Source organism: Esox lucius, chromosome 3 (genome assembly GCF_011004845.1).
Source record: "Esox lucius isolate fEsoLuc1 chromosome 3, fEsoLuc1.pri, whole genome shotgun sequence".
Lineage (NCBI taxonomy): Eukaryota > Metazoa > Chordata > Actinopteri > Esociformes > Esocidae > Esox > Esox lucius.
In genome coordinates this window covers 11,192,539-11,216,870 of record NC_047571.1, presented here as the reverse complement: position 1 = coordinate 11,216,870, position 24,332 = coordinate 11,192,539, and the positions used below count along the sequence as shown (strand labels likewise).

The 24,332-nt window shown below is 39.4% G+C and overlaps 1 protein-coding gene across 2 annotated transcripts; it reads left to right on the top strand.

Moving 5' to 3' along the window:
• Positions 1-1,245: 1,245 nt before the first annotated feature.
• On the top strand, positions 1,246-23,286 carry kif2c (kinesin family member 2C). 2 transcript variants are annotated; one of them, XM_010891342.5, is made up of 22 exons: positions 1,246-1,434; positions 4,323-4,417; positions 7,235-7,321; positions 7,438-7,486; positions 7,609-7,641; positions 12,304-12,432; positions 12,693-12,806; positions 13,455-13,552; positions 14,446-14,541; positions 15,937-15,991; positions 16,083-16,245; positions 17,368-17,458; positions 17,548-17,611; positions 17,861-17,952; positions 18,594-18,736; positions 19,080-19,284; positions 19,588-19,698; positions 19,951-20,018; positions 20,592-20,685; positions 21,253-21,336; positions 22,833-22,926; positions 23,055-23,286. In XM_010891342.5, the coding sequence occupies exons 1-22, from the start codon at positions 1,374-1,376 to the stop codon at positions 23,129-23,131; spliced, it is 2,103 nt and encodes a 700-aa protein (XP_010889644.2). In that variant the 5' UTR covers positions 1,246-1,373; the 3' UTR covers positions 23,132-23,286. The 2 variants fall into 2 exon arrangements, with proteins under 2 accessions (XP_010889644.2, XP_010889645.2); XM_010891343.5 differs by lacking the exon at positions 7,609-7,641.
• Positions 23,287-24,332: the final 1,046 nt, after the last annotated feature.

The following is a 24,332-nucleotide window of genomic DNA, read 5'->3' as shown; positions in this document are numbered from 1 at the left end:
GAATTAAATTCTTATGACATGACACCCAAAACCTACATAGTGAGAGTTAAGGAGAATAATACATATATATATATATATATATATATATATATATATATATATATATATATATATATATATAAGCCAAAATATAGCCAGAATTTCTTTTTAATAATAAATAAAGCAAAAAAAGACATGACAATGCATACTAGCAGCAGAAAAGAGTACTGTAAACTAACAGCAATCAGGGTAGTATTATTGAATATTTATACATGGCAAGTATGGCAATAATATGAATATCAGTGTAAACTAGCAACAATTATTGAATATTATAGATACATATGAGTATAATATGCTTATGAATGGTGGCATGGCACACTACAACTACATAGTGAGAATTTAAGGAGAAAAATGTATACACAGCAAAAATGTATCAAGAAGAAAAAACTATATTATATACTGTATAACACTGTACATAGCAGCAGTCTACCAAGAGTAATGTAAACTAGCAGCAATATTGGTAGTAGTATTGAGTGTTATAGATATGGCAAGTATGGCAGTAATATAAATCAAAAATGTAAACTAGTATCAGTTTTTGAAAGAGTAGGATTGGGAGTATGAACAGTATGGTAGAAGTATTGCGTATTATAGATACATACACTGAACAAAATTATAAACACAACACTTTTTCTTGCCCCCATTTATCATGAGATGAACTCAAAGATCTAAGTACACAAAAGGCCTATTTCTATCAATTATTTTTCACAAATCTGTCTAAATCTGTGTTAGTGAGCACTTCTGCTTTGCAGAGATAATCCATCCACCTCACAGGTGTGGCATATCAAGATGTTGATTAGACAGCATGATTATTGCACAGGTGTTCCTTAAGCTGACAGGTTTTTGGACCCCCCGGACCCCCCCCAATACAGTGAAACTGCACATTCTACAGTGGCCTTTTATTGTGGCCAGCCTAAGGCACACCTGTGCAATAATCATGCTGTCTAATCAAGTTAGAGAGAAGTGTAGGAAGAGGGACGTAGATGGGTTTTTGGGGGCTGGGTGGGGTGGTGGCAAAGGCTCTGTCTCAATTTCTCAGGGAGGTTTTAGCAAGTGGATATGATGTAGGTAGGCTGTGACCGGCCTCACATTTCGGGACAGTAGGTGGCAGTATATGCATCCTTCAATTTGATGCGCTCTGCAACAAATTACAAGAAGAAGAATCTTGCGTGGTGTAGATTGGCAGCCTTGCCGCACCAATCAGCATAGCCCTTTTCAATTCTTCCGTTGACGAGAACACTTTCAAACATTTGGCGGTTGGCTGGGATTTGTTTTGTGTCTCTTTTTTCAACCAGCTACGATAGCTAGCCAACTAGTTAACTTTTAAATAATTTAAAATGGATTCAGCTATAACGAACATTCTTGTTGGGCTTTCTGTCAACATCCAAAGAAGCGATGGTAAGCATTGTATCAAGCTAGCTGACGCTGATCAATGTTAACGAACTATGACCTAACTAGCTATAATTGTTTCTCAAATATTTTAAAAGCTACATCACAGTACTGTATGGTAGTACCTAACATAAATGTTTAACTCGGGTCCTGGTGGGTCGAAACTTTACTAGTGTTTTGTTTCTGCTGTAGTTAGCTACTGTAATGTCACGTGAGGTCTGTTCTATTCGCTTGAACGTTTGACAGTCTACAATATTACAACTGAACCACATTACTTACTTGAACGGCCTTGGACGTAACTAGCCTTCATTGAAGTGATGACGTACATATTCTGAACGACTCATTCTTTTTGAACCACTCTTTCGAGTGTCATGGTACTTTTTGATAGCTGACTGCATTAAGTTCTACAGCCAGGAAGTTGTCAGGATTTGTATGCCATCCTGGCTCAGTTATATGAAAGGCCACATGCGTACTGCACAGAGAAAAATTAACCAAGCTGCTTGAGCAGCATAAAAATTTATGGAAATAACGGATTGCTAATAGAAGAGGTGTTGTATAATACCACCCTTTTCTTTCTTCTTCATCTCTTTTCTGTGGTATTAAAATCCCGATGGCCTAGATTTTGATTTAAAATTTCTCTTCGTCTGGTGCTTCTATTTGCACATCTGGTTAGATGCTAGCTGCATTTTGTGGTACTGTACTTGTTCAATGACTAAGTTGAATCAAATATTAGTTGCAATCAGGAACACAAGGTAAAATCGAGTATGCAAGAGATCAATGAATTTACCCAATGAGTTATACAAATGATACAGACTGAAAGTGCATTGTTCCTCACCATATGTAATGGAAATAATACATATGTATGGATAAGGCGCAAGCAGGTGCAGTGAATAGGTAGGAGCTCAGACAGTTTGGTTTTAAAGGGGTGAAAAAACTGTCATGTTTGAGGGTCTGCTGTAATTCCTTCCAATAATTGGTAGCAGGGAATTGAAAAGAATGAAAGCCAAAGGAAGCGTTTACTTTGGAAATGACTGGAGTGAGATACCTGCTAGCATGCATAGTTTGATTGACTAGGCCGAGATGTGTGGCCAGGGGCAAAGTGAGCATTTGCCTAGGAGAGACTTGTAGATCATTTGGTACCAGTGAGTTTGGTTTTGTGTATGCAGCAAGGGGCCAGTTTACCAAAGCGTAAAGATCAGTGGTGGGTATTAAAAGGCACTCTGGTGACAAGAGTTGTGATAAAATGAATGTAATTTATTGGTGACCGCAGCAACCCTGTCAATTACATTACCAACGTCTAAAACTGACTGGATGTTTTTTTAAGTGCTTTTCAGCATGGGTGATGAAGGCTTTTGTGAAACAGGCAACCAATTCTAGATTAGATTTTATATTAGAAGTGGCTAATGTAGTTCTGGGAATAGGGCACGGTCTGCACAGATACAGAGATACTTGTATATATCGGCATACTCTGACTCAGAGCTTGAGTATTTTTACTGGGTAGTTTGAGATCAACGACAGTGGTTAGTATGTTGAAGGGTAGTCAGCATGGTGTTTAACTGATGCCAGATGTGTAAAGGTGAATGACGTCACCAGCAGCAGGTGTAATATTTTTTGTGTGCAGAGAATATGGTTGCCTTAGCCATCAAAACCTGAGGAACACCCACTGAACCAGCCAGAGGCATAGACAGCCGGCCCTCAGATTCGTTTTTTGAACCAGGCAAGGCAGTTCTCTGAGTACCTCAGACTGCTGAGTCTATTGATTAGAACGTGGTAATAAACAGAATCAAATGGCTTATAATTCAAAGAATCAAAGGGCTTAGTTTTGAATTTACATTGACATGTTCAAGATGTACCATGCAGAATTGTGGCCATCAATTGTGGAAATATTTGTGCAATATGTGCCCCATGCAACAGAAGATTAATACAGTTCTCACACAATTGACTTCACACTTGCAAAACACTGGGGAGCTCTTTCAAAAATGTGGCAGAAGCTACCTCGGAAGGTGGCGTCTCAAGCTATCGATATCTGCATGTTTGCACAACAAAATAATTCAGGGACTCAAATATGTCTTGGAATTATTTGGAAGGCTTTGTCCAGGTCAAGCTGCATTGCCAATCTTGTCCTAATCATCGTGATTCATTTATCCCCTTCCCTTTACCTGTAACTAAAATGAAATAATTATAAAGTACTCCTTGTATGCAGTTAATTTGTATATAAGTGATAAGCATCACATAATGATTAAGATATAAATCTCAAATGTGGTACAGGAATCAATGTATTCCTTAATGTCCGTAGACACACCTGTTAATTGTAGAACCAAAAAATACAATGAGCCTCTACTCAATAAACTTGGGAATTGTTTGTGGAAATCCTTCAACAATGTGCTCCTCACCATTGCAGGGGTCAATCGTTCACCATAATCTGGATGGGACTTTATTAGAACATTGTTAGTTACCAAGAAATACTCTTTACTTGAATGCATAGCAGATGTATAACTTTGTCACAAACAACAGCAATATGCTGCCTATGTTGAACTAGGTGTGAACGGGAGGCTTGTAGAATCATGAGTTCAAGTTTGCTCGTAGGGGGTTATTGAACTAAATTATTTGAATTTATTGAAAGTAAACCAACATTTAAAATAATGTTTTTTGCTAGCTGTGTACACTCCGTATAAGTTTGCTAACTTGAGTTATTATAACACAGACCAACGTAATGCTAGAAAACCGCTAGATAGAGGAAATTGTCATTATTTTTCCATCAGAGGACATTTTTCGCTGTGCCCTTTTGTAGATGAAATAGCTAATTCATATTAAATGGCTAATTGTAGTCCAGGGCATTGATGTGACATAACATTAGCTAAACAGTTGTGCTACTTGACTGATGTCTGTGTTTACAGGGCGAGTACATCCCGCAAACGTCAAATCTGTTGATTCCACAAAATCTTCTGTGATGGTCGAATGGTTTGAGAAATCTGTATGCAGGGGAAAGGAGGTAAGTGCTCCAACAAGATACCTGGTACTGTAGTTATGTTTAATATTTAAATTATTATTGCTGAGTTCTTCTTTGATCTTAAGTTGAGTAGGGATCATGTACTTAGATTAGCAATCAACAACACTTGTGTCACCAAGGTTTCTTAAATTTATACTTTTTAAAAAAACTTCCAACATTTTCCCTGTTCTATTGTTCAGCTGAACTTGGATCAGCTTTCTCTTTTCAGCAGACCGTAGACCCTCAAAGCATAGTGATGTTTTCATGCGTTTGGGAGCAACTGGTATACGGATGTATTTATTTCCTATTGAAATATATGCAGACCCACCAGATGACTTGACTCTAAATAGGCACCTGGCTGTACATATAATGCATTCAGTTTCACTGGGGCCAGAATGTTGCTAAGATACTAGAATATTTTTGCAAATATCACTGCCACAGTGGGAGATAAGTTTAGCAAAATTGGATGCAAATGCAAAAATGTAGCTGCATTTGACTTTCTCAAAATTGCCATTGGTTTCTAGGTAGTCTCTCTGATCAGTTTCCTACATGCACGGTCAATAATTGTGTTGAATGTGAACTGAAAAGAGGTAAATTATTTCAAAATTGTGGAAACACAACTTAAAAGTTCCTACTGAAGACTAATATTGTTGAATATTTTCAATATTCTCTTGTCATGATCCCTGAACCTCACTTTTGTGATACCATGCTCTGTTTCTGGGGGAAAATTACAGAACCTTCAGAACTAAGGAAATACCCTGATCAGCCATAACATTATGACCACCTGCCTAATATTATGTAGGTCCCCCTTTTACCACCAAAACAGCCCTGATCCGTCAAGGCATGGAGTCCTCTAGACCTCTGAAGGTGTGCTGTGGTATCTGGCACCAAGACGTTAGCAGCAGATCCTGTAAGTTGCGAGGTGGGGCCTCCATGGATCGGACTTGTTTTTCCAGCACGTCCCACAGATGCTCGAGTGGATTGAGATCTAGGAAATTTGGCGGCCAAGGCAAATCGTTGTGCTCCTCAAACCTTTTTCAGAACCATTTTTGCTTTGTGGCAGGTTGTATTTTCTTGCTGAAAGAGGCCAATGCCATCAGGGAAATACTGTTGCCATGTAAGATTGCACATTGTTTCTAACAATGCTCAGGTAGGTGGTATGTTTCAAAGTAACATACACATGAATGGCAGGACCCAGGTTTCCTAGCAGAACATTGCCCAAAACATCACACTGCCTCTCCCGGCTTTCCTTTTTCCCATGGTGCATCCTGGTGTCATGTGTTCTCCTGGTAAGCGACGCACACGCACCTGGCCATCCATGTGATGTAAAAGAAAACGTGATTCTTCACACCAAGCCACCTTCTTCCATTGATCTGTGGTCCAGTTCTGCTGCTCACGTGCCCATTGTAGGTGCTTTCGGCAGTGGACAGGTCTGACTGGTCTGTGGCTACGCAACCCCATATGCAACAAACTGCGAAGCACTGTTTGTTCTGATACCTTTCTGTCAGTACCTGCATTAACTTTTTCATCAGTTTGAGTTACAGTACCTCATCTGTTGGATCGGACCACACGGGCCAGTCTTCGCTCCCCACGCGCATCAATGAGCCATGACCCTGTCGCGAGTTCACCGCTTTTTGTTCCTTGGATCACTTTTGATAGATACTGACCACTGCAGAATACCCCACAAGGGCTACAGTTTTGGAGATGCTCCGACCCAGTCATCTAGCCATCACAATTTGGCCCTTGTCAAAGTCGTTCAGATCCTTCAGCTTGTCTGGGTTTTTTTTTCTGCTTCTAACACAAACTTTGGGGACAGAATGTTGACTTTCTGCCTAATATATCCCACCCACTGACAGGTGCCATGATAACGAGATGATCAGTGTTATTCACTTCACCTGTCAGTGGTCATAATGGTATAGCTGATCGGTGTTTTATTTTTTATCCTGAACTGTTCTTCAGCATTTTCTAATAATGATATTGAGGCAACAACTTTTAAGAACACAAATGTCTATTTAGTAAGTAGATTGTACCGTTTGATGTGTCTCCTGAATTTCTACTGACTTTTTTCTGAAAACCACTTTCATGCATATGAAATGTGGCACCATGAAAGTACAGCATATTTGTCTGTAAGAGGATGTGAAAGCTTTCTAAATGTTGACTGGAAACCATCTCTTCTTCCATCTGTGAAGAATTGCCTAGTGATGGATGTGGGATGTCCATCACTAGTTAACCAAAAGTGTCAATCTAATGTTGAGCAGCATGCACCCATGCTTGGCTTCCTGCATTCAGACAACTTTATCCTAAAATATGAATTTACAGTCTATAAATAATACCAAGATATTAAGTTGAAAGAAAACACAAAAACTATATAAAAAAAAACGATGCTGTAGAACAAGTTTTCAACGTTCATAGTTGTCAGGGAAGATATACTGAGCATTCTGTGCCAAAACATAATTTTCAAAACAAATGACAGATGCTCTATTTTTATTTTTAAAGGAAGGGGCCTTGATGTACTGTGTAAAATAAGACTATTTATAAAATTAAAAATAGGTTAGTGGTTGTATTAAATCTTTTTTTAATAATTGGCTAACATTAATCACAACTCAACTTGAGATCAAATAAGAATGAGTTCAGTGGGGTCAGTAAAAAACGCATGTAATTTTGTGTTATTTAGTGCTGATACATATTTTAGGCACAAGCAACAATGACAAATTGCTGAAATACCAAGCTTTTTTGAAGTAATAAAATTGCTAGCTGTGCCATCTGCTGCAGTTTAATGCTTGATGACATGGCTAATGCTGATTCTGCCTTTCACTATAGCTTGAATTGAGTGAGATATTGTCCCTGAACAAAGAGCTTTTTGAGCACATGAAGTTAGCATCTGCATCAGCTCCAGCATCAGAGAAGGTAAGCATTCATTTTAACAGTTGGGCCTAAGATAGCAAGGATCAAAGTGCATTCTTGAAATTTAGTGTATATATCACAAGCAATATTTGTAAGATATATGCTTTTATTTTTTGCAGAAATATGAAAGCCGTCTTCGTTCATCCAGGATCCCAGCTCCTTCTGCTCGTAAGTGTAATGTCCTGAAAATATTACTTGTATATTTTAGATGTTTGTTCTTCATTAATGTAGCAGACTGTTGATGACTGTGTGCCTATGTAATGGTTTATCATGGATGTTTCTTCCATAAGCTTCTTTTCCAGAAGTGCCTCCTGAGGAGACAGGTTTGCATGCTGTCCATGATCTTCTTTAGTCAAATCAAATGCTAAATCACTATTTAAGAAGAAGTCACATCCTTAGGCCTGTTTGCCTGCACACTTAGCTGGGTTTGAATTTAACATTACAATGGCCAATACTCTATAATCACTAGTGCACACAATCACTGGTGGGGTGGTTTGAAAATGAGACAGTAGGCATTTTGATTATCTTTTTGCCTGATTATTACTAGTCATATTTTGAAGAGGAGTATCATATTCTTTGTATATGGAATATATTTGCTCCATATGTGATGGTATTTAACCTTTAAGACAGCCATACCCAATCTGATATTTTTGTTTTAATGAAAATGTTTGCCAATTGGTCATTTGCCTGATCCACTCTTGGAAAAAGCAGCCTATTCACAACGCGACCTATTAACTCCTATATCCTGAGGGGTTTCTTAATTAAAATGGGGTTTGTTGGAGGTCATGGTCAGTGTGTGTGTTCTCATCAGGCGCGCCAAGGTGGGCACACATAACCAGTTTAGTGACGGAAGAAGCGCTATTTTAAATTTAACCGGTGTTGGTTGGCTGGTAAAAGCAGAGTATACCTTCGATAATATTAGCAGAGTCATACAAAATGTTATTTTGTTATCTACTCGACGCATGATTCTCAGAACAATGATAGGCAATAGGCCTACCTGGTGTTATATCTTTTTCAAGTTTCAAGGTTTATTTGTCTAATGCACTGAACAACACAGTCAGGACGAGTTGCACCGACATAACTTTTACAGGAATTGTTTAATAGATAGCTGTAACATGGCGACGCCTTCAATATAAAACATTGTGTGGAATTTACCACGACATTTGAAGAGAAAAGGTGTGTTGGGAAGCACTCTGCCAAAGGATTTGAAGCGGCCACATCAACTCCGTCCATAATGGTAGGCCATGAAATTCTGCTTGCTTTGCATCTCTGAAAATTGTGTTCATTGGTTATCATTGAGTGCTGATGTCATGTACTTTAAGCTAAGAGTGCTGATTTATAATCACGGTTTATTTCTTTAATTTGCGATTTGAAAATCCATCACTGGTAGCCATAATAATCGCAGGTTACGTTCGCGCGGGTAAATCTTATTTCTATGCGGGTGTTCATGATTGTAAACGTGCATTCGCGTCCTGGGGGTTACTGCAACATTTTTACAGTGTTGGTTGTGGAGCAAATCACCAGACTACTGCAGATTTAGTTTATGCGCAAAAAGCTATGGTTATCTTAATTTTTATATACAACGATGTCAATACCCTTTTTGAGTAATTTACACTTATTTTTCAACAATGTTTTGAAGCAATTAAAAACATAAATAAAACACAAATAACAGAACAGGCTTTAGCATCATTAGATTTTGGGTTATGTTCAGATAAATATCAGATTCTGGAAGATCGATGTTTATTGGATTAATTGTAATGACTGAATATCTGACAGAGCTTTAGCGTGTAAAGTAGAAATGTAGCCCAATCATATTGAAGTAAAAAGCAATGGTTTAGAATTTTCTTTGGCCAGGTATGTGAACTCTAACATTGATTTGATCCCGCAAAAGGTGTTCAGTTGGTTATAGGCTATTTCTATTTGTTTTCCAATGCCTCTTAATATGAAAGTAATCTAAAAGTAATCAGATTAAGTTACTGAGTTTGAGTAATCAAAAGGTTACATTACTGATTACAAATATGGACAGGTAACTTGTAACTTTAACGGATTACATTTAAAAAGTAACCTACCCAACCCTGTTTATCAGACACCTTTATCCAGTGTAACTTGTTGATACATACAGTGCATTGGAACAGTATTCAGACCCCTTCACTTTTTCAAGATTTTTCTGTGTGTCTTTTTGTTAGATATATTAAATAAATTTTTCAATCTACACACAATACTGCATAAAACGACCAAGCAGAAACGGAGAAATGTCGCATTTCTATACATCAGTATGCAGAAGTTGTTGAAGCACATTTGGGAGCGATTAAAGCCTAGTGTCTTCTTGAGTATGATGACACGCACGTATCTTGGGGTAGTTTTTTCCCATTCTTTTCTGCTGATCCATTGTGTGGTCTGTGTGGTTGGATGGGAAATGTTGCTGTGCAGCCATTTTCAGGGCTTGCCTGAGATTTGTTTGATTGGGTTTGATAGGGTTCAAGTCCAGGCTCTGGCTGGGGCACCCATGCATTGTCTAGGCTGCCTGCTTAGGGTTGTGGTCCTGTTACAAAGTGAACATTTTGTCCCAGTCCGAGGTCCTCCGGAGCAGGTGAATGCAGACCTGCCCAATATGGTATATTTGCAGAGAGCAAGTTGGGGGCATTCCTTAATGGGGTTTCCTGAATATAAAGATACGCCCACTCATGTTCGCCATTTGGTCAGTTTGGGGACACCATGGTTTGATGCACTGTTCAACTCTGTGTCATGTATGGTTATGACATAATTACCTTGAGGAGTGTGCTAATGGAGGAAGAAGTGTAACGTTTCAAACTATCTCAGAGTCTGTGTGATTTCATTTGCTTTCTTTTGTGAAGATATAACACTAGGCGGTTCGATCATAGATATAGAAAACAAAGTGTATTTGCTTTGAATACATGTTGAAAAAGTGCTCTAGTCAGATTATGCTAGGATTATGCTTTTCTAAAAATACTTTCCCCCAAGATTTGTATTTTGTTTCAGGATTAATATTGTTTGAGAACATTCAACTGAAATTAATTTGAACTGCCTCTAAAAATAGTTTTAAATGTTTTGGTCGCTGTCATGAATGAGACACTGGTGGTTTAGAAAGCTGCTGAGTGCAATTATAATACAGACGTATGCATACATACAGTCATACTATGTCTGCCATGGTGAGTTTTTGTTTGACTAGCCCTTGCTTGGTTATATGTATTAGAGGGCCGTCATTAGGAGGTTGATTGTTGAGAATGCTGCTTAGTGCAGTTAAAATATAGTTGATCTGAACTCTACATGGTACAAAGAGAAACAGGTCACACAACCTGATTGTAACTGTAATAATGATCCACGTCACAAAAAGCATTACAAAACTATAATAAAAAAATCTGGTATTAAGCAATGCTTCTGAAATGCCTTTGCACTTGATTTGAGATTTTATCAATTAAAAAAAATCTCTAATGATATGCGCTGCCAGGAAATCCAATAGGCACCTGTACTCTTCTTGCAAACAGCGTTTGGATTCCCTTTGTGGTAACCTACTTAAGCTTTGTTTCTCCTGTGGTCTGTGTCAATCTTCAATCGATCATTTGTTTCTGTTGTTATGGTTTCAAAATGATTTTGCTTTTTGTGTTGATTAGGAAATGTCTAAAAAGCTAATACTTGAAGGCTTTCCTTGTGATTGGCCCTGTTTGAGAGTTGACAAACATTCCTCTACTATAGAGATTACACTTGGGCATATGCTAAGAACATTTTTATTGGTAATTAAGCGTTGGACATGAAATGGAATAAACATATATTTGCAACCAGGTTATTGTAAGGTTTTTATTTTTCATTTTTCCCGCTTGAAGATTTCAGTTTGTTTTTCAATTGGATTGTTCACATTATAGGTCACATTAAAAGTGGAAAAAGTTCAGTCATGATTTATCTTTGTCTCATTCTTTTACATCACAAAAACCTGGCATTTTGAAAGGGGTGTGTAGACTTTTTATATCCACTGTACATAGGTCTTCTTAAAAAGTGCATTAATCCATTGTCAGAAAGCGACTGAACCAACTTGGTGTACATGGGGGTTGGAAAAAAGCTAAGAATATCAAGACCATTTGCTCTGGACAGATGAGTCAAAGTGGAGGTGTTTGTCCACCATGCCACATGCCATATTTGGGGAAAACCAAACATGTCATGCCAACCTAAATGCATGGATTTAGGGGCATTATGGTTTGTGTAGTGTATGAAAGATTGGGCATAAATCAATCGCAGTTAATGTAAAAGATTGATGGACAGTTACAAGAAACAACTACATTAAGTTCAGCCAGAAAGAGCAACACCAGCTATTGTAGCCAGGGTGCACTTATTTTTTCTGGCTAGCTGGATGCCCATCACTGCTAACTAGTATCACTAGACCATCCTACCCAAACTCCCAGGGACAATGTTTTTAAGAACTCATTGGCTAATTTTATTCTTGTTAATAGGTGTTTCAGCATGGGCTTTCTGATGTGGAGATTACCGAAATCTATGAAATATCTTAACCTAATTTCTGATTTTATTTGTAAAGCCAGGCTTTAATGGAATTTTCTTCATTTGGTGGGCCGTAATTATTTTTTGTGATTTGCCTTCAAGAGGCTTCATGGCAGAAAAACTGGCATGTGTTTTGGCAGTTTACACAAACCTGAAACAACCTCTTGTAATAGGCATCAAAATGGTTCCCAAAGATGCTGTTTGCTTTTCCTTTTTAATAGGATTGTTTCCTCCTCTTTTCTGTTGTACAGTTTGCATGTGCTGCGAAAGCCATTGATTACAGCATGCCTGATTCTCCAGCTTAAACAGAACGCACATTGATTAGTGGTGATGTAAATCCGCTGTTCAATGGGGCAATATTTACAGTGTTCTTTTTTTGTATTGCGATCACTGGGATGGCGATTTAATAGTTACTAATTTCATCAAAATCTGCTTTATTCAACTGTATGTGCTAAATGTCGTCTTTTCCCTCTCAGTTCCACTTCCCCGAAAGTCGACACGGCAGACTTGTGTGTTCCGGCCCCCTGCTCCTGTCACAGAACCTGCTGCTAAGTCCAAGCATGATTCTCCTCCAGACTATCCACCAACTGTCCTCAAGGCTTCAGGTGTGTGGGCTACTTCTTAGTATTTCCCCTATAGACAGGCCTGAATTAATTCTGCCCATTCTGAATTGGTGGAATGAAGGCCGCCCCGCTTCCAGCTCCATTTGTGCTCACTTTGGTTTGCCATGAAAACAAGTGCCAAGGAGTTGGCGTTATGGGATATACTGGTACACAGGCTATATCATTTATATATGTCTCTACCCAAGAAATATCCACTGAGACCTCTTGACCATCATCTGTCCTTGTCATGCTCAATTTTCTAGGGGTGCCCAACCGAGAGGGGAAGAGGAACGATCAAAGACACACCACTGCCCTGCCTCAAGTCCCTGAGGCGCTGAAGGAGAATGAAGCCAAGAGCCTCTCTGTGTTCACTTCAGGTGTGCTTTATGGTGCTTTTCCATTGCATGGTACCGGCTCGCCTTTTCTGCTTTTCTATTTGGCAAAAGTTGGAATAGTACCTGGTACCAGATAATTCAGATAAGTACCTGCTCCGTTGAGGTTCCAAGCGAGCTGAAGCGATACCAAAAGGTGACGTGAAAACACAGAATACTTCTGACAAGCTGTTCTGCTATTAGCCGTCCAGCGTCAGATAATGGTTTTATGAGACTAGAACAGCGAGTCCTTTGGGTCTCTCCCAGGAGTCATTGCATTGAAAGGGGTTAATTTCAGTGCCAGAGCGTAGGACCAGATTCGTAATTTAAGCATTCGTATTTTGGTGTTGAAATCAACTTGTAATCCCGGTGAGAGACAAAGACGCACAGTTTTCCTGTGATGTCACTATGGGAAAAGAGCCGAGCGAGGCATGTAGAGCCGAGTCGAGCTGGTACCAAGCGGTGGAAAAGCGACATTAGTGACTGTGTTCACGTTAGTGTTTGAGCTGTGTCTGTATTCATTAATTCAATAAAGACAGGGATCCATTACTGGCCAGTCAATGTTTCTTTTGCCCTAATAAGAGAAAATGGACATGGGGACCTGATCGTAGACCTTTGCATCATTGATCACATTTGACATCTTCACTCTTCCAGGCAGACGGAGATCGGTGCTTCCACAAGACACCAAACCAGTGAACAAAAGAACGTCTCTTTCAGTCAAGAGCTCTGACACGATGCCCAAAAAGGGAAAGGTGTGTGTGTGTGTACACGTTACCATGGTTTACATCAGGTTAAATTGAGCTAGAGCCACATCGGGATTTTGAGGTTCAATGGAGCACTGCATGTTTGTTCGATTTCTTGGTCAAAATCATTTTGAGGCCACCACATGTGGTTATTACAATGTATAGGTTCATTATTTCAACATGTTTTTGATGAGTAGGCTGGAGTGCTTTGGACCACAAATATTAAACCCTACTCAAACCTGTCGCAGGCCTATACATTCTGTAGTGCCGTCCCATGCATTAATTATAATGTGTTCAGTTTCTATAGTGCTTCTCTCTACTGAATAAATCTCAGAGCACTTGAAAATAAAAATACATTGGCATATAATAGAAGAACAAGCAAAAAATGCAGCTACAAGGGTAGCTTAGGTCTAGGCTGCTAACATTTAGTTTCACTGCATCTCACTGGTGGCATGCCTTTATTGGAATGCTGACTAGTTCTTGCACAAGATTAAGTTGTTAGCTCCCACACAGCCAACATCACACTTACAGGAGTCTTTATAGTGAGTGATTAGTTTCTACCTACTTGTCGTCAGTCCCACAAATGGGTTAGAAGACGAGAAAACAGCAAAAAAATGGGTGGTTGATTCAAATCAAACTACAGTAGCTCGCATTGTTTGCTAACGTGGTTAGAAGAGATGAATTCACAGGATGGAAAGAGCTATGTTAATTTAGCTATTGAAAACCACAGATTAAATGAACAAAAAAGCAAGTAAAATGATTAAATATTTTCAAAATGTAGCGGAGTGCACTGCCTGGGCTCCGTCAAGGTACCGTGGGATCCTAAGACCGAAAGGTTTGTTCAACACTACAGACCAACCCATTTATCACGTGTCTGTTACATGTCTGTCTGCGTCCTGTAGTTTGGAGACACAAACCGACCCAACAAGCAGTTTTACCAGATGATTGAAGAGTTCAGAGAGACCATGGAAGTGTTGCCATTATCGGTGTCTGATACGGTAAGATGGAGGACAGTATTAAAATGTAATTCATAAGGAATGACATCAGATTAGGGCTGCACGATATGGACAAAAAAAATTTTTTTTGTTAGGACAAATTTGTTAGGACATTCTTAAGTGTTCTATGGCTATTTTGTCCACACTGTATATGCCTTAGGCCTATATATTTTATAGTATAGCATAAAGGCTATTATAATTATGTTTTCATAATTATAATAGTCATTTGCAAGTCTCTCCAACCTGCTTTTTCAAGAGGGATGATCCGTTTTTGTTTTTCTAAAACATAATGAATAATTTTGATAGGCCATATTCCTCTGTGTTCTTATTGCTATTCTTCCACTTTTGCTTTAAACTTATTATTAAAAAATATTATCTTTTGTTGATCAATTCATCATATATCGGCATGATTGTGCATATTGAGTTAAATTGCGTCTTTATTTAAAATAAAATGGGGAACCCCCCACTTCCATCATAAAACATTTCCACCGCCCCTGATTATTGATGATTGTTGGGCTGAGCTGGGTTTGTGATGTATTTTTGGTTTTATCAAGAGTGTTTTGCCACACAAGTCCCTATGGCGCTGTCTTGTGTTGAAATAAGTTTCTTGTGATGCTACATTTTGTTCTAACTACCATCTTGCAGGTTTTGCATATCACATTCATTTGTGACAGAAGTTTAATTATTGTTCAGCACCAAATCATTCCTAGTCTCCATCACATTTTCCTCTGGGTTCATTTTCTTAATCAGTCCTCTTCCTCTCTAACAGCGAGCCCTACATTAGTCTTTCGCAGTACGCTCTATGCCACATCTTCGATGTTTCTGATTGGTTAGAATTTGCTGTTTAGAGCGCCTGCACAGCAAATATAGTCTCCTCGACCCACGTGTGTTACTTTATTTGGTTGTGGCTATTACCTTTCAGTTATAAAGCCATCACGGAATTGGAATATTTTAAGAACACTCACTTCAACTCACTTTTAATAAATTGGGACAAATGAGAGGCATGATCAGAACAATGTGTTGTATAATTTGATTGACTGGTTCGAGACATACAGCTGGACATTTGAATTGTAAACATTTGTCTTAAAATAGCAAAAGGTAGGGGAAGATGTGATGAAAGAGTGCTTGTGTATGTGTTGACTGACACGTTCGCGTGCCAGACTCCAACCTTTTATATTAATAATGTGAATTAGAAGTAGACAAACAGATTCTGAAATCAACTCCTAATATGTTGTATACAAAGATGGCACTCCTGTAAAAATAATTTTGATTGGGTGTATAAATAAAATAAAAAGCCAAAATCTCAGTATTTTGTTCAAATCCCTATTTCAATATGGTTTTGATGAATCATGCAGCCCTATATGAGATTTATTGTGAATTATTCTTTTGGGTCAACAGATTGAAGCTCAGAGAATTTGTGTGTGTGTTCGCAAGCGTCCGCTCAACAGCAAAGGTATTTGACTAAGTTCATATTTTTAGCTACTACGTTTATCAAGTACATGGCTGTTTCTTTTTAAATTTGGGTTTCTGTTTGATTTTCTCAGAGTTAAATAAGAAAGAGATTGATGTGGTGTCTGTCACTGGGAATGGAACCCTGTTGGTTCATGAGCCCAAGCAGAAAGTGGACCTGACCAAGTACCTGGACAACCAAGTCTTTCATTTTGACTATTCCTTTGACGAGTCATCCACCAATGACTTAGTATACAGGTATTCCCATGTCTTAGTCAATTGTAAACTGGTCAGTTCAGGTCCTGGGTGCTGACCTGGCTTAAAGCTGTGGTATATGGCCAATATACTATGGGCTATTTTTATGCCCCAAATGTATAATTGCTGACAGAAAAGCCAAGTTTGGAGACGGCCCTGCGTAGTGGTTGCAAACTATAAAATAACTGTCTACAATAGACAGACTTCTTAATTTAATAAAATGTGGTTTAAAGTGTAATTTTGCTAAGTTTGTGTGTAGGGTTCCCCCCTATTATTCCCAATGGAAGGTTATGCCTTGGCTTTTAACACAACTGTCAGTTTTCTTCAAATGACTTCATCTGTACATGAATAAAATTTAATAAAATATAGTTTTTACTAACACTTTATTATGTACAGTTAAGCAAACCTCATTATCATTTGAGTACTTGAGGGTTTTAAATCTCAGTGGTCTTTAGACACACAACCAGATGGTTTTAATGAGTTAGTTATACGGTAGTTATACTGTAATACCCTGGTGGGGCCAATTACATTTCTGTAGGATCTCATAGACAAACAAAAACATTTATCAACATTCGCCTTGAGCTAGACTTTTTGCTGGTTGATGGAGAATTTGGAGAAGTTGATGGAGAATTTGAGGTTGTTTTTTATAAAACCAGTCAATGCCTGCCAAACTCATTACTTTAATGTACTCAAGTCACACTTTACATGATTGGAAATAGCATTTTAATACAATTACATGTGAAATAAATTAGGAATATATTAAGTGTATTAAAATGCCTTTTCCAATGTATTATAAGTATATTAAAGTGGACAATAAGTGGTTCTTTTTTAGCACACTAAAGTATACTTATTACCATTTAAATAGTACCAATGAGGTACAAGGGGGTGTGATATGTGATACATTTCTATGACTAAGACTCTTAAACATAATGCAGAGGTTCCTTATTGCTTATGAAACCCTTTACCAATGTGATAAAATATTGTAAGTGCATGTTGCATTTTATATTTTTGTTCAGCTTTATAACTTTTCAAACAATTTGTATATTCTGGTCTGTTAAGTTGATTTGCTCCAGGTTCTATACTTTTTTCCACAAAGTGGTCATATATTTGTATTTTGTCTGGTAGGTTCACTGCCAAGCCTCTTGTCCAGACAGTCTTTGATGGAGGCATGGCAACTTGTTTTGCATACGGCCAAACAGGAAGTGGCAAAACTCATGTAAGCTCTTCCCTTTACCTTAAAATTGAAGTTCTAACTGTATTTGCATATCTCACATTGTCATTTTTTTAATCTTTTACCCTTTCCAGACAATGGGAGGAGACTTTACCGGGAGGAGCCAGAACAGTTCCAAAGGGATCTATGCATTGGCAGGTAAGCCCACTTGCTATTATTGTCAACAATATTATCTTATTGATCCTTTTTAGAAAAGATGAGCATAAAGTTTGTGAGATCAATACATAGAAATGGTTTTATATAACCTCTGTTTTAAACCATAATTTATGGTAAACTGTATCCAGAGTCCTTGGGGACAAGTAACTAGCTGTTGTTGTGTAATGAAGGCAATACCTCTGATGTATTTGAATTTGTTTTAACTTGTTGTTCCTCGTATCTGTTGTTCAGCTCAAGATGTGTTCACCCTGTTGAAGCAGAAGAGATATGCCAGTCTGGACCTATGCCCCTATGTGACATTCTTTGAGATCTACAACAGCAAGGTGAGACTGAAGAACTAGTAATACCCCATATACATTTTAGTCTAATTCACACTATTATCCAGACTGACTTACTGTATAGCTGACACAATTAACCAGACTGACTTACTGTATAGCTGACACAATTAACCAGACTGACTTACTGTATAGCTGACACAATTAACCAGACTGACTTACTGTATAGCTGACACAATTAACCAGACTGACTTACTGTATAGCTGACACAATTAACCAGACTGACTTACTGTATAGCTGACACAATTAACCAGACTGACTTACTGTATAGCTGACACAATTAACCCGACTGACTTACTGTATAGCTGACACAATTAACCCGACTGACTTACTGTATAGCTGACACAATTAACCCGACTGACTTACTGTATAGCTGACACAATTAACCCGACTGACTTACTGTATAGCTGACACAATTAACCCGACTGACTTACTGTATAGCTGACACAATTAACCCGACTGACTTACTGTATAGCTGACACAATTAACCCGACTGACTTACTGTATAGCTGACACAATTAACCCGACTTACGGAGAGTCATACTATTAAACTGTTTTACTTATTCCTTTAAAGGTGGACTTGGTTGTTTGAAACAGAGTGGTAGTAACAGATTGCCCCCCCCCCCCAGGTGTTTGATCTGCTGAACAAGAAGGCCAAGTTGCGGGTGTTGGAGGATGAGAAACAGCAGGTCCAGGTAGTCGGGCTGCAAGAGATGTATGTGTCGTGTGCTGAGGACGTCATCAAGATGATTGAAATGGGCAGCGCATGCAGGTCCGTTGTTAGGACCCCGATTGGGCTGTATTCATTGACGTGAAACATTCAGATGTTTAAAGTATAATGAATAGAGGTGACACCATTCCACTTGAATCATAACTATATCTGTTGCACTGTACATTTCTATATAAACCGCCTTCTCCAACAGAACCCTGGTTTTCCCTCCCATGTGTTGTCTTATGTGACGGTTTTGATTTCTGAAAAACGCGCCACTCTCAACTAACTGTATAGTGCATACTAAAGCCCTTTAGAGTCCTCCAAGGATTAAACTGGGTCTATAATGTCATGTGAAGGTGTATCCAACTTAAGGGAGGTTTACCATCTGATACCTCTTTCTCAGGACATCTGGCCAGACGTCAGCCAATGCCAACTCGTCTCGCTCCCACGCCATCCTGCAGGTCGTCCTGCGACGGAAGAACAAGCTTCATGGGAAGTTCTCCCTGGTGGACCTGGCAGGAAATGAGAGGGGCACGGACGTCAGCAGCAATGACCGCCAGACCCTCGTGGAGACAGCCGAGATCAACCGCAGCCTGCTGGCACTCAAGGTGGATACAGCCGTTAGCCTACTGTCAACCCATCTTCACTCTTTAGGCATCCTATACCTGGGATCTGTTGATTAGTACATACACCATAGCAAAACGCTTTGCAACCTATTTCATAAACCATTTTTAACCAACTGAACATGCAGCAAAACGCTTCAGAAACATTTTTGAAATGTCTGTTGTATAAGTGTACCAAGCGTTAGAGGCCCAGATACGAAAATAATTGACCCAATTTATTAGAATGAATGGAAAGGTGGAAGGTCTTCAGTCACTCTGATCCCTGTCGGCTCCCTCCTCTACCTGTAGGAATGCATTCGCTCCTTGGGAATGGACAGCCACCATATCCCCTTCAGGATGAGCAAGCTGACACAGGTGCTACGGGACTCTTTCATTGGAGAGAACTCCAGGACGTGCATGGTAAGGACTAAATCCTTTTTTTAACCTTTAGCCTTCAGCTGTCCAGGCAATCTGCTTTATTATAAACTGATATAGCCTGTAGGTGTTCAGTACCAGTCTGTGTTCCATTATATCAGCTACAGATTGTATGTTTGGTTTTGACACAAATGGAGTTGAAAAAGCACAGCATTTGGGAACAGGCCAAGTGGTGGTTGTTTCTACTCCACAATGCTGGGTGTCTTTTTAATGTTGAATGTTTTTCTGATGCTGCAGATTGCTATGGTGTCCCCTGGAATGGCCTCGTGTGATTATACACTAAACACACTACGCTACGCAGACAGGTACAGTCAAACCGATACCTAGCCTATCAAGTATTCAGAACAGATTTCAATGCTGGGTTTTGTCACTGAACATATTCATTTAATTTTGTGTGCACGCACACATGTGCACACAAAAACTCTTGGGGCCCCTTGGTAGTCACATGGCTCCATAATATAACTGCCAAAAAACACAAGAATTTCATCCATTGGCCTACAGTGGGAAAATGGTTGAATTTGGTGGAATACAGTAAAAATAGTTCAAATATAACTACTTTTCTTGTAAATGAAATGCTTACATTACAGAATGCATGGTTTTATACTGTAATGGCAGTGAGATACTTTTTTTTTTTTTTTTTATGGAGGTCAATGGGACCCTGCTCGTTGCTTAGTTTCAACCCCTTTCCAAATGTTTGGACAGCAAACATTGTGTGTTAATTCTGTAGGGCTAGTGACACCTCTGTTTCGCCCTGCATGCTGTGGGTCTGCTAACAATTATCAGATCCTCTGTGTGTTCTGAAATCTTCGATAAAATATTTTGGAATCTATATGCATTTTGATATTGTGTAATATTTGTGTGTTGGGTCCTCGTCATAGAGTGAAGGAGCTGAACGGGACAGGCAAGGTGTACGATGTTGATCTTCCGAAGAAGCTGGATGAGATGGAAGTAGCTAACTCTTCATCAGAGGAGGTGAGATCTAAAGAAACTTGCTATGATAAAGTATTGATGCATTCTATAGGAGGTGAGATCTAAAGAAACTGGTTATGATAAAGTATTGATGCATTCTATAGGAGGTGAGATCTAAAGAAACTGGCTATGATAAAGTATTGATGCATTCTATAGGAGGTGAGATCTAAAGAAACTGGCTATGATAAAGTATTGATGCATTCTATAGGAGGTGAGATCTAAAGAAACTGGCTATGATAAAGTATTGATGCATTCTATAGGAGGTGAGATCTAAAGAAACTGGTTATGATAAAGTATTGATGCATTGTATAGGAGGTGAGATCTGAAGATGCTGGCTATGATAGATCTGAAGATGCTGGCTATGATAAAGTATTGATGCATTGTATAGGAAAGCAGGGGGCTCTATGCGATGTAGTTTTGTCACTGATTGGTCCTTAGGTGACTGACAGTACTAATGGTGTTTCCAAGAGACTAGTAGTTGGACACCTCCTGATGGTCAGTTTGATCTCGTATCCAGCCAGTGGACAGTTGACATTGCATTCCAGAATGTTAACTGCTTCTTATTTGCAGGACTCCATTGTGCCAATGCCTGATGTGTATGTGGCCATATCCCAGGTGTCTGAGCTAGAGGAGAAAGTGCATGAGGAGTTGACGGTATTACTATATTCCTTTCTTGTCTTACACATTCTGAACATATTAACTGCAATTTAACTTCAGTTAGTACAACTTGAAACAAAATAACCTGGATTGTTTTCTGCGCAGCTATATATTTACACCAAAATAAATAAATTAAGGGAACACAATCATCACAGTATAACACCAAGTCAATTAAACTTCAGGGATATCAACCTGTCCAGTTAGGAAGCATAAGAGATTGTGAGTCAGTGTCACCTGTTTTGGTGCAAATGAAAGTGACAGCAGGTGCACTGGAGAGGCAACAGCAAGACAACCCCCAAAAAGGTTGTTATTTTGTAGGTAGTAGCCACAGACGATTGCTCTCTCCCCATCCTTCCTGACTGGTTCTTCTCTAGTTTATTTTTTTTTTGCTGGTGTTTTTGTCACTACTGGTAGCATGAGGCGGTACCTACCATTCAGGTTGGACAGGCAGTCCAACTCCTCTAGGATGACACATCCATACATACCGTCACAAGAAGGTTTGCTGAGTCTCCCAGTACAGTCTCAAGAGCAATGAGGAGATACCAGGAGAAGGGCTGTTACACGAGGAGAGCTGGACAGGGCTGTAGAAGGGCATCAACCCAGCAGCAGGACCGGTATCTGCTCCTTTGTGCAAGGAGGAACAGGAGGAGCACTGCCAGAGCCCTACAAAATGACCTCCAGCAGGCTACTGTTGTGCATGTTTCTGACCAAACTGCCAATCCTCAGACCCATCATCAGACCTTTCACTGGTGCAGTGGGCCCTGGGTTCCTCCTGGTGCAGGACCATGCCCGGCCTCATGTGGCCAGAGTGTGTAGGCAGTTCCTGGATGATGAAGGCGTTGATGCCACTGATTGGCCCTCACGTTCCCCAGAACTGAATCCAATTTAGAACCTATGGGACGTTATTTATCGGAGCATCCGATGCCGCCAAGTAACGCCACAGACTGTCCAGGAGCTCACTGATGCCCAGGTCTGGGAGGAGATCCCCAAGGACACCATACGCCTTCTCATCAGAAGCATGCCCAGATGTTGTCAGGAGGGCATACAGGCACTTGGTGATACACACTACTGAGTCACATTATGAGTTGCCGTGAAGATGTTCACCAAAGTTGGAACAGCCTGTGATTTCAATTGTTTACTTAGATATTCGGTGTGAGTTTGAATCCAGCCCTCAATTGGTTGGGGATTTTGTTTCCATTGACCGTTATGTCATTTTGTTCGCATGAAATTACACAATGTACAGCAAAGATTTTAAAATACTTGGCTAAATTGCTAAGCGATCTTGCCTGCGTTAAGTCACCTGAAACAACCTTCTGACAGCTGTTCTACAAACCAAGTTGCCCCTGGACTCCTGCTAGGATAACCAATTCTGCTAACACAGAATCCTGTAGGACGAGTTGTATTGGGTAGTGGGAAGGAACATGAACATGCCATTCTCCAATGGCATGTCAGATGACTAAGATCAGTGTGCTTTGTTTGCTCTTCTCATACAGAGAGCTGTTGAAATTCTAAAGCCAATGGAGAAACCATCATATGACATTGAGGAAGGGGTGACTGTAATTGTGGATTACGCAAGAAATTTACTGGGTATGTACATGTGTTCAGTAACTAGTCGTCTAGTAACATTTGTCTAACCTGAGACCTAGCTGGTGTTTGTCCAAAGTGCGCCCTTTTGCTTTGCTGATTTTGTGGCCTTTGTCTACTCTTTTTCACAGACACGGTCATGGCATTGCAATCTGCCATCGATGGAGAGTGCCTAGCAAGGATTTTGCCCAATCCAGCGTATCGCTAAGAATGACCAATACTCATATGTCCACTTGAATCTTTTTTCCTAATATTTACATTTCATTATATATTTTTTGTTATCATGCAGTAACTATTGTGTAAGTGGGCATTCAGTTCTGCTAATTTTAATTGTGAATAAAATGTGACCTTCAACATGTAAAACCACACTACATGCCATCAAGTCCTTAAAAGAAATTAATAATTCTTTAATGTATGCCTATAAAATAAGTCCAGCAATTAAATAACTGAATATAATAAAGGTTTATGAAATATGACTAATAATGCCACTTCCATGTGTGCTATTTGGTTGCGCTTACCAAACAGACCATTTGAACAGGACTCATTCACTACTATTTTTCAATAGTTTATTTTCTGCTTATATAATCAGGCCATCACTTTTTTATTAAAATGTCTCTACTATTTCTACTGCCCTAACACATTGAGTGGTTTTAACAAATGTTACAATTTCTTGACACTTTGGAGCTATTGGCAACAATTATTTGAATAAAACGTGTATATATATTTGTTTTTTGGCTGCTCGCATAATGACATTGAACCCGTCTACACAACACCAGGTCAAAGTGGGTCACCCTAACCTTTCCTGTTAGGTTTATTGAGCACCGTGGCACAAAATGTTTCTTCCAAATGTCTTTTGAACATTCTTTACTCCATTGCTTGACGTCTTCACTGCCATAACTGTTCTTCAAAATGGTAGGTGACTGGCAGAGGCAAGGAGCTATCATTGGAGTCATAAGAATACCTCCGGGCATACATTTAATATGGTCGGGGAACAAATGGTCAGTCTTTCAGAAGATTTCCAACATTAGGTGGGTATATGTTTGAAGAAAGCCCAACGATGCCTTCAGCCCACAATGTCTTAAAAATAGTGGTGTGTCTCTAATGGTATGGACAGCCATCTCAGTGCGAGGGTCATTGGGTCTAACGATTGCGCTGCATGCATGTCACTGCTTTGGTGCTAATACTTCCCTCTTGATGTTCCAATATCCCAGGATGATAATACCTGCATGCATGTGTCCCTGCTATGGTGCTAACACTTCCCTCTTGATGTTGCAATATCCCAGGATGATAATACCTCCAGGCCCACTCACAAACAAATTCAACGTTGTGGTTTTAGGAACCCCAGGTTGACGTCAAATGCCTTTCATGGCCACCCCAATCACCAGATTGAACTGTCATTGAACCTTTAT

What these genes read in the sequence shown, in the direction of transcription:
- kif2c (XM_010891342.5), top strand. Translation starts at nt 1,374, where the DNA reads ATGGATTCAGCTATAACGAACATTCTTGTTGGGCTTTCTGTCAACATC. An exon ending in CAACATCCAAAGAAGCGATG is followed by an intron (nt 1,435 to 4,322) that starts GTAAGCATTGTA and finishes CTGTGTTTACAG; the next exon opens with GGCGAGTACATCCCGCAAAC. An exon ending in AGGGATCTATGCATTGGCAG is followed by an intron (nt 17,612 to 17,860) that starts GTAAGCCCACTT and finishes TCTGTTGTTCAG; the next exon opens with CTCAAGATGTGTTCACCCTG.